This window comes from Neomonachus schauinslandi, chromosome 5 (genome assembly GCF_002201575.2).
Source record: "Neomonachus schauinslandi chromosome 5, ASM220157v2, whole genome shotgun sequence".
NCBI lineage: Eukaryota > Metazoa > Chordata > Mammalia > Carnivora > Phocidae > Neomonachus > Neomonachus schauinslandi.
This window is the reverse complement of record NC_058407.1, coordinates 121,258,618-121,271,422: the sequence shown is the minus strand read 5'-3', so window position 1 is coordinate 121,271,422 and position 12,805 is coordinate 121,258,618. Positions and strand designations below refer to the sequence as shown.

General features: G+C 39.1%; 1 protein-coding gene across 1 annotated transcript in view; it reads left to right on the top strand.

The window, feature by feature from the left end:
• The first annotated feature begins 349 nt into the window (after positions 1–349).
• The window catches only part of TMEM236 (transmembrane protein 236), a 32,663-nt gene continuing 20,207 nt past the window's right edge, over positions 350–12,805 (top strand). The window contains exon 1 of the mRNA XM_021696784.1: positions 350–606. Within this exon, the coding sequence (XP_021552459.1) occupies positions 350–606 (257 nt within the window). The remainder of the gene's footprint in view (positions 607–12,805) is intronic.

The window sequence follows — 12,805 nt, the reverse complement described above, 5'->3', positions numbered from 1 at the left end:
TAAGTATTGCATAAAATTTTTTGTGTGCTCCAATTGGCAATGCGAGCTCACACTGAAAGACCTGCTTTTTACCAGTGCTGCAAAGCATATTCAGAAATTCATTTGACTTTGAATAATGGACGTGCAAACACATTAAGTGATCATTTCCACAACTGTTCTGTTTCTTTAAGAGGCCTCGCTTGTTGAGTTGGAAGATCATTGAACCCAATGAGGGTCAATAAAAGAATAAAAAGTCACTGGTTAGTGATTTCAGTACAAGGAACTTGATCCTAGCTCAGTATTGGTGTCCATATGCTGCTCACAACCAAAGGGGGAGTGTTTGATCCTCAGCAGCTTGCCCTTCCTCAGGATGGCTTCTGGAAGACTAATCAAGCTCCTGGTTTTTGAACTTCTTGAGTTTGCTGCTTTCTCCATTCCCACGCTTGTGATTGTGGAACAGTTTGCCACTGCCTATCAAAGCAGAAAGGGCAGCCCCGGGAAAACGCATTATTGGCTGATTGTTTCCTCTTCAATCGCCTATGTGGCTTTGGTAACTCTACTGATTTGGGTTCCCATAAAAGTTCTCTTATACAAGAAGCATCACCTTTCCAAAAAAATTAAAGGATGGTAAGTAAAAGCATTCTAAAGCAGGGGAGCTCTGTGATGCTTTCAAAGATACTTTCTCAGGTACTACAGGTAAGGATGTTAGCATAGCACAAATGTACATAATGTATGCGCATTATGATTAGTGAGAAGTAATTAGTACCATTTCTATAAATGTGTTGATATTATGGTATCTTCCTTTAAAAAAAAAAATAGGGGCATTTTTCCTGACTGATAGCAACATGTTACATGTGTTTATAAGCTTGCAGTTAGCATGAGTCTATGATATCCTGAGTACTAAATGTTGGACCTAATTCTTCTGTACACTGAACTGCATAAAGTTAACACAGTTAATTTATAGAAATCATAATTGTAAGATTATAACATAGAATTTTACTTTTGTGCAAAACAAAGTAATGTCTATTCTGAAATGTTTATATTGCATTGTTTTGCAGGTCTAAAGCATCCTTTGACTGTTAACCAACTGAGATTTTTAAGCAACTAGTCTCTTTACTCAGATTTAAAAAATAATACTTTACTATGTTAGTAAATTCTGTTTCCCTGGTGTGTGTGTGGGGGGGGGTGGGAACTGCTTCAATAATAATATAGAAATATTTTAAATAAATTAAGATTTAATGTTGGTTCAGCAGTAATTTGATGACCATATCACCTATATGGATTAAGTACAAATAATCTCTGGTACTAATATATTTTTCCTTTTAGAGCTTCAGATCTGATTTTTACTCATCTGAGATTTTTTTGTTTTCTTTGCTTCATTAAACCTTCTTTCATACTGATCTTTTATTTATTTATTTATTTTAAAGATTTTATTTATTTGTATGACAGAGAGAGGGAGAGCACAACAGGGGGAGGGGCAGAGAGAGAGGGAGAAGCAGGCTCCTGCTGAGCAGGGAGCCTGATTTAGGTCTCCATCCCAAGACCCTGGGATCATGACCTGAGCCAAAGGCAGACGCTTAACCGACTGAGCCACCCAGGCATCCCTCATACTGATCTTTTATTTTAAAGTAAAAAAACATCAACACATTTGAAAAGCAAGCAGCTGGGAATTTTAACAAGGGCAGAAATGTAAAAATCATAGAGACAGCAGTCTAGTTGTATCAGGAGGGTACAGAAGGGGAAAACTGAAGTGTGGAGTTCACAGGTGTTCTCTGGGTGCCTATTCTAGATGTGGTTTCACGAACCTTGCCAGGGGACTTTCAGTTCCCTGAGGGCAAATATGTTGAAGGGTTTCTGGAAATAAACCATTTGGTTGACACTGCATTTATGAATGAGGTTTAGGGATTTTCCAAACCTTGACCCAAAGTCTCAGGATTACCTATGGAGCAGGTTTGGAGCTGAGCTGGGCCCTTCACTCCTCACACCACCTAGAAGTTACTTTGATGGTTCAGGACTCCTGGCTGGGCTGGGAGTTTTGAGGGAAGGATGGAATATCCAAATAACTGTAGAAACCATTGGTTTACTCCAGCCCAGAAAGGCACTCCATATATTTTTTTACATTGACTCAAATCTCTGGGACTCTAAGTTCTGAATATCATTCAGGCAGCAAACCTTCCATATGAGTTATCATCATCATCATTAAGTTATAACTGCTTCTTTACCGATCATGTATGTGCTGAGAGATTTACATGTGAATTTCATTTCCTTCTATACTACCTTGTAAAGTAGGTATTTTCCTGACTTCATCATTATTATTCCCAAGAGGAAATTTATGATTAGAGAGGTTATGCAACTTCCCTGGTCATTTAACTAGTGAGTGAGAGGACCAGACTTTGGACCTCCATCCATCTGACTCCATAATCGGTACTTCTAACCACTCTCCTAATCTGTGTCTTTGAATGACAAGATCCCAATCTGCTGGGGTAAATTGAGGGTAAGGAAGAGAGTAGTCTTTCATTTCTACTCCCCAGTACACATTTTGTTTTACAAATCTGGTCCACGTCCTCCCCTTGTGCTAATGAGTCTTGGGCTGTGCCACAGTTATATGTTCCAGTGAATTCTTTGGGGAAACACTCTTCTGGTCTTTCATTTTCTTTGTAGGTGTGACTGGCCACAGGTGTTCTAAATAATATACGATAGGTTGTTTAGTTTTAGTGCAACTGTGAAACTGTTTCCTCATGGCCTCCTTCGTGAGCACTGTCATATTGCTATCTCTTACTGGCATAGAAGAGAAGAGTTACCTAGCACTATTCTAGAAACTTTACACATTCTGTACTATTAAAATTAAGCTTTATGACAGCCTGGCAAGCTATGTGCTAGTGTTCTCATTTTAGGGATAAAGAAATAGAAACTCTAACAAGTGATCAACTTTGTCAGGTAATAAATTCATAAGTGGTGGAGCTGGGATTTTAAGCCCAGATTGGTCTGAATCTGTGCTCTTTCCTTTATCTTGTGTAACTTTTCCTTTATTTTTTTTCTGTCTTTGAATGCCAAGTATATTTCAAGATCAACGCAACTCTTTTGGTGTCATTAAGATATATTCCCTCCAAAGATGTATATTTGGATATTCTATATGATTCTCAACATTGTGTATATGGATATTTTAATATATGTGGTAAGGCAGAGTGTTTATCTTAATTGCTAGATGAAGATGATGCAAAAACAATTGGTATTATAGAAGGTAGGGATTGAAATAATGATTTTTAAAGAATGCTTAAATAGTTGTTTACACAAAATCTTAAAGATCCTTAGCATTCACAGATAGATTGTTATGAGCCTATTTGAGGACATCCCTGTAAGTTCATGATGGCATTATTAACCCCATGAAGCTGGTATTCAGTAGAGAATGAGTCATACAGCTAGTAAAGAGTGTGCCCTGGCCATACAGCTGAGAGGTACAGACCTAAGTTCAAATCTCAGCTTTGACATTGACTGTGAGGATTTGTGTGTTAATTAAGTTCTTTGAATCTTAATTTTCTCATGAGCGTAACAGGGACAACCATATCTTTTTCATTTGAGTGCTGTTTTAAGAAACTGAATAAAATTATGCACATAAAGTTCTAAGCATAATGCCTGGCACGTAGTATGGATTCAATGAATATTATTGTTATTACCTCAGGCTGAATTTAGTATTTCCATTTAAGACATGATCTTGTTTAGGGCCGCCTGGGTGGCTTGGATAAGTGTCCAACTCTTGATTTTGGCTCAGATCGTGATCTCAGTGTTGTGAGACTGAGCCCTGTGTGGAGCCTGCGTATGATTCTCTGAGCTCAGTGTGGAGCCTGCTTAAGATTCTCTCTCTTCTTCTGCCCCTCCCCACCCTGTGCACTCTCTCTAATTAAAAAAAACCAAATAAATAAATAAATAAAACATGATCTTATTTAATCCTCAGAATGACTCTGAGAAGTGATGATGAAGAAAATTATATGCTATAAGTGTTATTCGTTGAATTTGGAAAATCTTGTAGGTCTCTTTTATCCTTTGAGAAAAATGAAGGCCAATATAGTGATATCATGAATATCTCATAAAGTATTTGGCACTTATACAGTGCTTCTATGTTTTATTTTTTCACTTGACCTGCATGCCAGTGTTGTGAAGTTGACCAAGTGGATATAATTCCTATTTTGTAAGGGAGGAAACAATGCCAGAGATCTTAAGACATGCACACTAAATCAACAGTAGAGTCTGAACTTTAATCCAGTGCTCTTTCCTTTACTCTTGTGAAACACTTCCTCATTCTCTTTAGAATGATTGTTCCTTTTTAGAGATGCCTGTCATAATTCATAATAGACTAGGGAGATGGTTGAGGAATGAGGAAAAGCTATTTATATACACACCAAATTGTATATCCCAGTAAATAAGAGAAATCCCTTTCCTGGGATATCAGTGAATGAGTGAAACCATTGAGCTACAAGGCTAGTCTGCAACTGGAGCCTATCTCAATGAAGAGAGTACCTGGGGATAGGATAATAATGGAGGATTTGTGGGGATTCCCAGAATGCCTTGGGACCCAGGGCTGTATTTCAGGAATTCTCTCATCTTTCAGAGTACAATTACTTAAATCATGACATGTCATGAATTCCAGGCAGTGCCATGTTTGAAACATGCCAACATTTTGGACTGCATTTTACTTGCTTAAGTCCTTAGCCTATTAGACATGATTTGCTGTTGATTTGTTTAAGATAGTGGTAGTAATAGTAGTAGTAGTAGTTGTAGTCGTAGTAAAATAAGAGAAGTACTTATTGAAAGCTGTTCAATAGTAGCACTATGTACCAAACATCGTGGTAAACACATTGCCTGTATTATTTTAGTTAATTCTCTGACCTTTATTTTTTTATTTTTTTTTAAAGATTTATTTATTTGACAGAGAGAGACACAGCGAGAGAGGGAACACAAGCAGGCTTCCCGCCGAACAGGGAGCCCGATGTGGGGCTCGATCCCAGGACCCTGGGACCATGACCTGAGCTGAAGGCAGTCGCTTAACGACTGAGCCACCCAGGTGCCCCAATTCTCTGACCTTTATATGTAAGTAAACACTTACAGTGTTCATCTTACAAATGAGGAAATTGGGGCACAGAAATTACAAGACCACACAGCCAGTGTGCTGTGGAGCCATCACTGACGATGGGGTGTTCTGTCTCCAGAGCCTGGTCTCTTGAGCACCTTACTATTCCACAGTGGCATACACAAGTCATGTGCACAGTGGTAATAATGCCTGGGCACTGCTGGACAGGCTGGTTAAACTGAAGGAAGGTAGAGCTTGCTCTTTTCAAACCTGGGAAGGTCATCAGTAAGTTACCATGAACTAAACACTGGTGCTTAAGTTACTTCTTCCCAGAGCACTCCTCTTTCTTTCAGTGGATCTGTCCATCTTCTATTCATTTGCAAGAATTTTGTGATACTTGACTATAGGCTTTTTCTTCCTTGCCCCACCATATCCAGTAAATCAGGAATATATTTACTTTTGCTTTTCTCTCCCACCTTGTGCAGTAAGTCACCAGATTCCATTAATTCTTCCTCTTTCATCTCTCTTGCATCACCTCTTTGTTCTCCATGACTGTTAACCTCACCCCGGTTAGGCACTAATTTCCAGGGCCATCATACATGGACATGGTTCCCCAAATTTTCCTGTGTTCAAATCCACTATCAGATTATTTATCCTGGTTGTTTTGCTCAAGGAAGCATGAAGAACATTTTATTAACTAATGCTGGGGCTCTGATAACCTTCACCAGCTGGTGTCCTTGTCTTTTGCTTCTTCTCCCCACCGCCCCCCCCACTCCTTTACACTCTTTGTTGACAGAATAATAATCTTCTTGAAAAATGTTCTCTGCACATTAGTCCTGCCCCTTAAAAATCTAATCTCCCTCTTGCTTGTACAATGGTATTGACATTATACCACAGAATCCTAACGCTAGAAGGCACCTTAGAGTTCTTCTCCTATGCTATTTCTCACAATACAGATAGACAATGGACCTCTGATTTTAAGGGGAATGCACTAGTTTTTGTGTCTCTAATTCTGAGAATAGTCTTCCTTATTTCTGTATATGAAAATAAAATCTGCCACCATGAAAGTTCCTCCCCATCTTCTTCAGACTTCGTGTCCTCTGCCCTCCCTTTATATGCCAGTGAATTTGGCCATGGCCAGGAGCTCTACCCAATTCTCTAGGAACCCCCCCCCCTTCCTTTTAAGTAGGCTCCATGTCTAGCATGGAGCCCAGTGTGGGGCTTAAACTGACAACCCTGAGATCAAGACCTGAACTGAGGTCAAGAGTTGGATGCTTGGGGCACCTGGGTGGCTCAGTCGGTTAAGCGACTGCCTTCGGCTCAGGTCATGATCTCAGGGTCCTGGGATCGAGCCCTGCATCAGGCTCCCTGCTCAGCGGGAAGCCTGCTTCTCCCTCTCCCACTCCCCCTGCTTGTGTTCCCTCTCTCGCTGTGTCTCTCTCTGTCAAATAAATAAATAAAATCTTTAAAAAAAAAAAAGAGTTGGATGCTTAACCGACTGAGCCACCCGGGTGCCCCCCCTCACTTCCCCTTTTTATTGCTTTGCAAGTGTTCTCATTGGCTCAAAATATAAACTGCCACTTTTATGATGGTGGTTCCCAAAACTGTGTCTCTGGGGGTGACTTTCCTCTGAGTGACATCAGTGACCTCAGAGGAAAGTGTATATATTAAAGTTTTTCTAATATTAAAAGTAGTTACATCACTCTGCCATCTCAAGCGCTCTGCTAAGTCTTCTATGGTGTGCAGGTTTCATCAGGTATTCTTGTTCTATAATTTCTGGACCTTTTACCCTTTTGGATATTTCCTTGGGATGATGGCTGAGTTGTTAATGTTCAGGTGATCTCATTGATACTCTAATGTCCTATGGATACAGCTGTCAACTTCAGCTCTTGGTGTGATGTATTGACTTCAACTACAGCTGTGTCACTTTCATCACTGAGGGTGTGACTTCTCGAAAAACTTGCTGTCATTGCAGTTACCTCATCTTGTGCTTAGGCAACTTCCATGAGCCTGTAAGTGCCATAAAGTCAGAGTGTGTCTTACGTGGCCTTCCATCCCAGGAACAGAGTGTAGTTCACACATTTAACAACATTTTAGATGAATGGGTGAATGGATGAATGCAGAGCTTGGCTTATAGTATGAGCTCACTGGGGTTAGTGTCAAGTAGGAGGGTTATTACTTTTTGTTGGGAAGTTAATGGCAGATTGTGGGAAGTCTTGAAAGACAAGGAAGGGAACTTGGACTTGAAGAGCTAAATGATAGAGAATGTGTATGACTTTCTGAGCATAGAGTGGTTTCCCACATTATCTGACCTGTTCCACTCACCGTGCTTTGTCTGTGAAAAATCTCAGGGCCAGAATTCTTGCTGCACAAAAATGAATCGTTAACTCATCATGGCTGAGCTCAGTCAGGTCTTTCTTTGTAGGCCTACTTCTGGGGTAGTCCTTCTTTCTAATTTACTCCAGATGCCCACAGAGCTCTCCTGGTAGTGCCCTGACTCATCCTTCCATCTGGAACTTACACCATGTCCTCAAGTCCTTCTCCTCAGCAGTTCTGTACTCTGGTTACAGCCTTACACTAGTTTTAGCATAAGTACACCTTCAAAGATGTGTCTGTCTATGGGATTTCCAACATAAATTTCATTGTGTGAATTTCCTAGAATTGCTGTTACCAAGTACCACAAACTTGGGAGCTTAAACAATAGAAATGTACTGTCCCCTAATTCTGGAGACTAAAAATCTAAGGTCAAGGTGTTGGTTGGTTCCTTCTGAGGGCTGTGAGGGAGAATCTATTCCAGGCCTCTCTTCCAGCTTCTGGGGGTTTGCTGGTACTCTTCAGCTTTCCTTAGCATATTGATGCATTACCCTGATCTCTTCATCATCACATGGTGTTCTCTCCGTGTCTCCTCACATAGTCTTCCCTCTGTGTATGTCTGTCTCCAAATTTTCCCTTTTTATAAGGACACCAGTCACATTGGATTAGGGCCCACCCGGTTGACCTAATTTTAACTTATTACCTCTGGAAAGACACTCTTTCCAATACAGTCACATTCTGAGGTCCTGGGGGTTGGGACTTCAACATGTCTCTTTTGGGGGAACATACTTCAACCCATGAGTGTCTACCCTCCGGCTCTCCCCAAAATTCATGTTCTTCTCACATGCAAAGTAGATTCACTGAAATCTAACAGGGCAAATGTCACTAAATTTTAAGGCTTGAGAATAATCCTCTGTGGCTGGACACTGTGTCCTCTGGGCGTATCAGGCGCTGGGGGCTCCATCCTTTTCCTGGCCTCCACGTCCGAGGAGGAAACCTCTGGGCCCATGGTGGCAGTGGCAGCCTCTTGGGCCTCTAAAGCACTGTCAGAGTCATTCTTCCCTTTTCTTGAAGGATAATACATGTTCACAGCCAAATAGCTCTAGCAGCCCACTTCCTGCCTCTTGAATCCCAGAAGGCTAATAGCTTTCCTTCCTTTTGTCCCATCTCTGTCCCCTTTTTGTTCAAGCTGACTGTCAGTGGCAGTATTTCTGTTGAGATAGCTGATTGGATTCACAGGCCACACCCTTAGTATCCTCTCTAGAACATGCTCTCTCTTTTTTTTTAGAGATTTTGTTTGAGAGAGAGAGAGAGACAGCATGAATGGGGTGGAGGGGCAGAGGGAGAGGGAGAAGCAGACTCCCCACTGTGCAGGGAGCCCGACGTGGGGCTCGATCCCAGGACCCTGGGATCATGACCTGAGCCAGAGGCAGGTGCTTAACCGACTGAGCCATCCAGACGCCCCTCTCATTTTTTACAATATGGATAGACTGAAATTTCCAAATATTCAAGTTCCGGTTCCCTTTTGCTTAACAATTCCTTCTTCAATTTCTCTCTCTCCTCTTGAATTTTGCTCTAAGCAGCAAGGAGAAACCAGGCAGTGCCTTCAGTGCTTTGCATAGAAATCTCAGTTAAGTATTGGAGTTCATCAACTGTTAAGTTCCACTCTCTACCCAGCAGAACACAGTTCCACCAAGTGTTCTGCCACTTTATAGAAAGGATCACCTTTTCTCCAGTTTCCAATAACATGGTCCTGAGTGCTGCCTGAGACTTCACCAGAAACACCTTTAACATTCATATTTGTAGCATTTCTGTTCATGACAATGTGCGTACTGTCTATGGTTGATAGAGGCTTTCTCTGCAGCTTTCCTCTTTCCTTTCTGAGCTTCCACCAGAATCTTCTGTAACACCCATATTTTTCTAACAGTCTAGCCTTTTCCTATCACCAATCTTCAGACTCTTCCAGATAACCCATTACCCCCTTCCAAGCTGCTTCCACATTTTTAGGTATTTGTTACAGGAGTACCCCACCTCCTTACAGCAAAATCTGCATTCGTTTTGTAGGGTGGCCATAACAAAGAACTTCTAAGTGGGTTTCTTAACAACAGACATGTATTGTCTGCCCGTTCTGGAGGCTAGAAGTCTTGAGATCACTGTGTTGGTTGGTTCCTTCTGAGGGCTGGTGGTTCGCTGGCACTCCGGCATACCTTGCCTTAGAGATGCATCACCCTGCTTGATCTCTGCCTTCATCATCATGTGGTGTCTCACTATGTTGCTTCACATAACCTTTCATCTGTACATTCTCCAAAATTTCCCACTTTATAAGGGCACCAGTCCCATTGGATTAGGGGCCACTTAATGACCTCATTTTAATTTACTACCTCTAGAAAGACCCTATTGCCAAATGAGATTACATTGTAAGGTACCAGGAGTTGGAACATCAACATATCTTTGGGGGGTAGGAGAACAGAATTTAACCCACACAACACTTATTAATAAATTATAAACATATGTTAGCAGTAAGTCAAGATTTTTAAATACAAATTATCATTATTTCTGGTTACATAAAACACAGAACTTAGATTAGAAACAGGTTACATCTTTATTTTCACTAACCTCTAATTGAAAACTATCATTTCTTTCCATTTTGAATGTTGGTAACAAACCACAGTAGTATTACCAGAACCTGTAATTTCATTACATAGGTCTTTTCATATCACATTGCAGGTACTTCCTATTATGGTTTATGAATGATTTCAGTTTCCACTAGATCTTGAGTACTCCACAGGAAATAAGAAGAGAATGTGCTCATAAATAGGGACATATATTACTATATCAAAATTTTAAAAGAATTTGGATAACTGTATTTCAACATAATTGCTTTGTTTTGTTTTTAAAAATTATGTTTTGAGAAAGGCCGATAGGATTTACCAGGTTCTCAGAAGTTTCACTGCTACAAAAATGGTTCAAAAACATTGTGTTAGCCAGTGGAGATAATGTAGTGAAACCACTGAGATAAGTTTTCTGCTTCCATGGAACTTAGTTTGGGGGATTGGCAAAGAAGAATGTGTAAAATGGTAAACAAGAAATAATCAGCAGAATTTCAGATAGTCATAGGGCTGTAAATTTATATAATTTGGATGACAGTGGGTGTCAGACATGGAAGATCTGGGAGTAAAAGGAGTAGCCAGTGTACAATTTGAAGGTGGGGTGAGGTTGCTGTGATCATGAAATAACTTAGAAGGCCATAACGGCTGGAGTTAAGTGGTTTTTGGGAGAGAGGAAGGTCATTCTAAATGAGAACGAGTAGGAGAAAGAAGAGAAACCACATCATATAGAACATGTAGGCTAGAGTAATAGGTTCCAGTTTTATTCTAATTATGTTACTCATGTATCAGAGATTTTTAAAAATTATGTAAAATGCACAAATGTGTGTATTTTTTGAAAAATACACATAACATAAAATTGACCATCTTAACCATTTTTAAGTGTATAGATCAGTGGCATTAAGTCCATTCACACTGTTGTGCGGTCACCAACCGTCCATCCATAGAACTCTTTTCATCTTGCAAAACTGAAACTTTGTCTTCACCAAACACTAACTCTCCATTCACCCCACCCCTCATCATTGGAGATTTTTGAGCAGGGCAGTGATAAGATGTGTTTTACATTTTAAAAATATAACTGTTTGCTCTGTGGAGAAAACATTGCTAGGCAAGAATAGAAACACTAACAGGAAATCGGTTAGGAAGTCAGATGAGAGATGACAGCGGATGAGCTACAGTGTTAGCAAAGGATGGATTGGAAATGTGTTTTCAGTAAATCTACTTGCAGTAAACCAGACAGCATTTGACGATAATCAGAACAGGTATGGAGAAGGTTGTGGAGTCTTTTTCAGGCATGTTGAATCTGGATTGCCTATGAGACATCCAAGTGGAGGTAACAAATAGAATTGGGCATACAAGCCCAGAATCAGGAATATTTATATATATATATAATATTGATTTTGATTTTTCAGAAAAGACATTTAGAGATTGTATACCAAGAATGACTTCAAGTGAAAACATTTGGATATTTCTTACTTGAACCAAAAAAATCATATATATATATATATATATATATATATATACACACATATAATTTATATCTTACATATCATATTATTATATTTTGCATAATTTATATATCAATATATATTTTATATATAATAATTTATATAAATATTTATATAACATATAAATAATATATAATATTTGGAAGTCATGGATAAGTGGGTGGTATTTAACCATGGGATTGGCTTAGATAATTGAGGGAGAAAATATAGATAGAGAAGAGCAATGGGAGTAATCCCTGGGGCACTCCTGTCTATTTTTGAGCACAAGTTGAGAAGAAGAGGGCTCCATGAAGGCTCTAGCTAGTCTTAGAGAACCAGGTGCTGCAGGAACCTAGATCTGGGCTCAGAAAAGGAGGCAAAGCTACCCTTTAAAAGCCCCATTGTACCTCTGGTTTTAGCAGGTCATATTGGGTCTGGTTGGGAGAGGTGTCTATCCTGCCCTCTAATTTATGTCTATACCTAGAAGGCTGGGATCAACGGAAACATGGTAGTACCAAGGAGAAATCCTTAGTTATTTGAAAGAGTTCAACACTTTTTGTACTTAGAAACACATTATCATATAAATGTAATTAGTAAAATGTGTAATTAGTGAAATGAATATTTAAGGAAAGAGGAGGTAAGTATTTCATTATACAAAAGCTTTGAGTATATTTTGTCTTACCATAAATTAATGATTCTAAATATATATTTTAATTCTTTTGGTCATATTTTATGTATTATATATGTATTATATAACAATAACTATTTGATTAATTGATCATGTAAGGTTTAAGAAGTGGTCCAAAAAACAAATGTGAAAATTTATGTGATTTTTATTTTTATTTATTTATTTATTTTTTAAAGATTTTATTCATTTATTTGACAGTGAGAGCAGGAACACAAGCAGGGGGAGCGAAGGAGAGGGAGAAGCAGGCTCCCCACTCAGCAGGGAGCCCGATGTGGGGCTCGATCCCAGGACTCTGGGATCATGACCTGAGCTGAAGGAAGATGCTTAATGACTGAGCCACCCAGGCACCCCATGTGATTTTTATATATCATATATATGTATATATACATACATATATGTGTGATTTTTATATATATGCGATATACATAAAATTTTATATCTTTGTGTATATAATATATATGTGATATATGTGATTTTATATATGTATATATATATGATATATAAAATCACACATTTCATTTTATATATATTTATATATATATAATTTTTTTGGTTCAAGTAAGAAATATCCAAATGTTTTCACTTGAAGTCACTCTTGGTATACAATCTCTAAATGTCTTTTTTGCAAAATCAATTTTAGACATAGGATATAATATAATACTTAAGA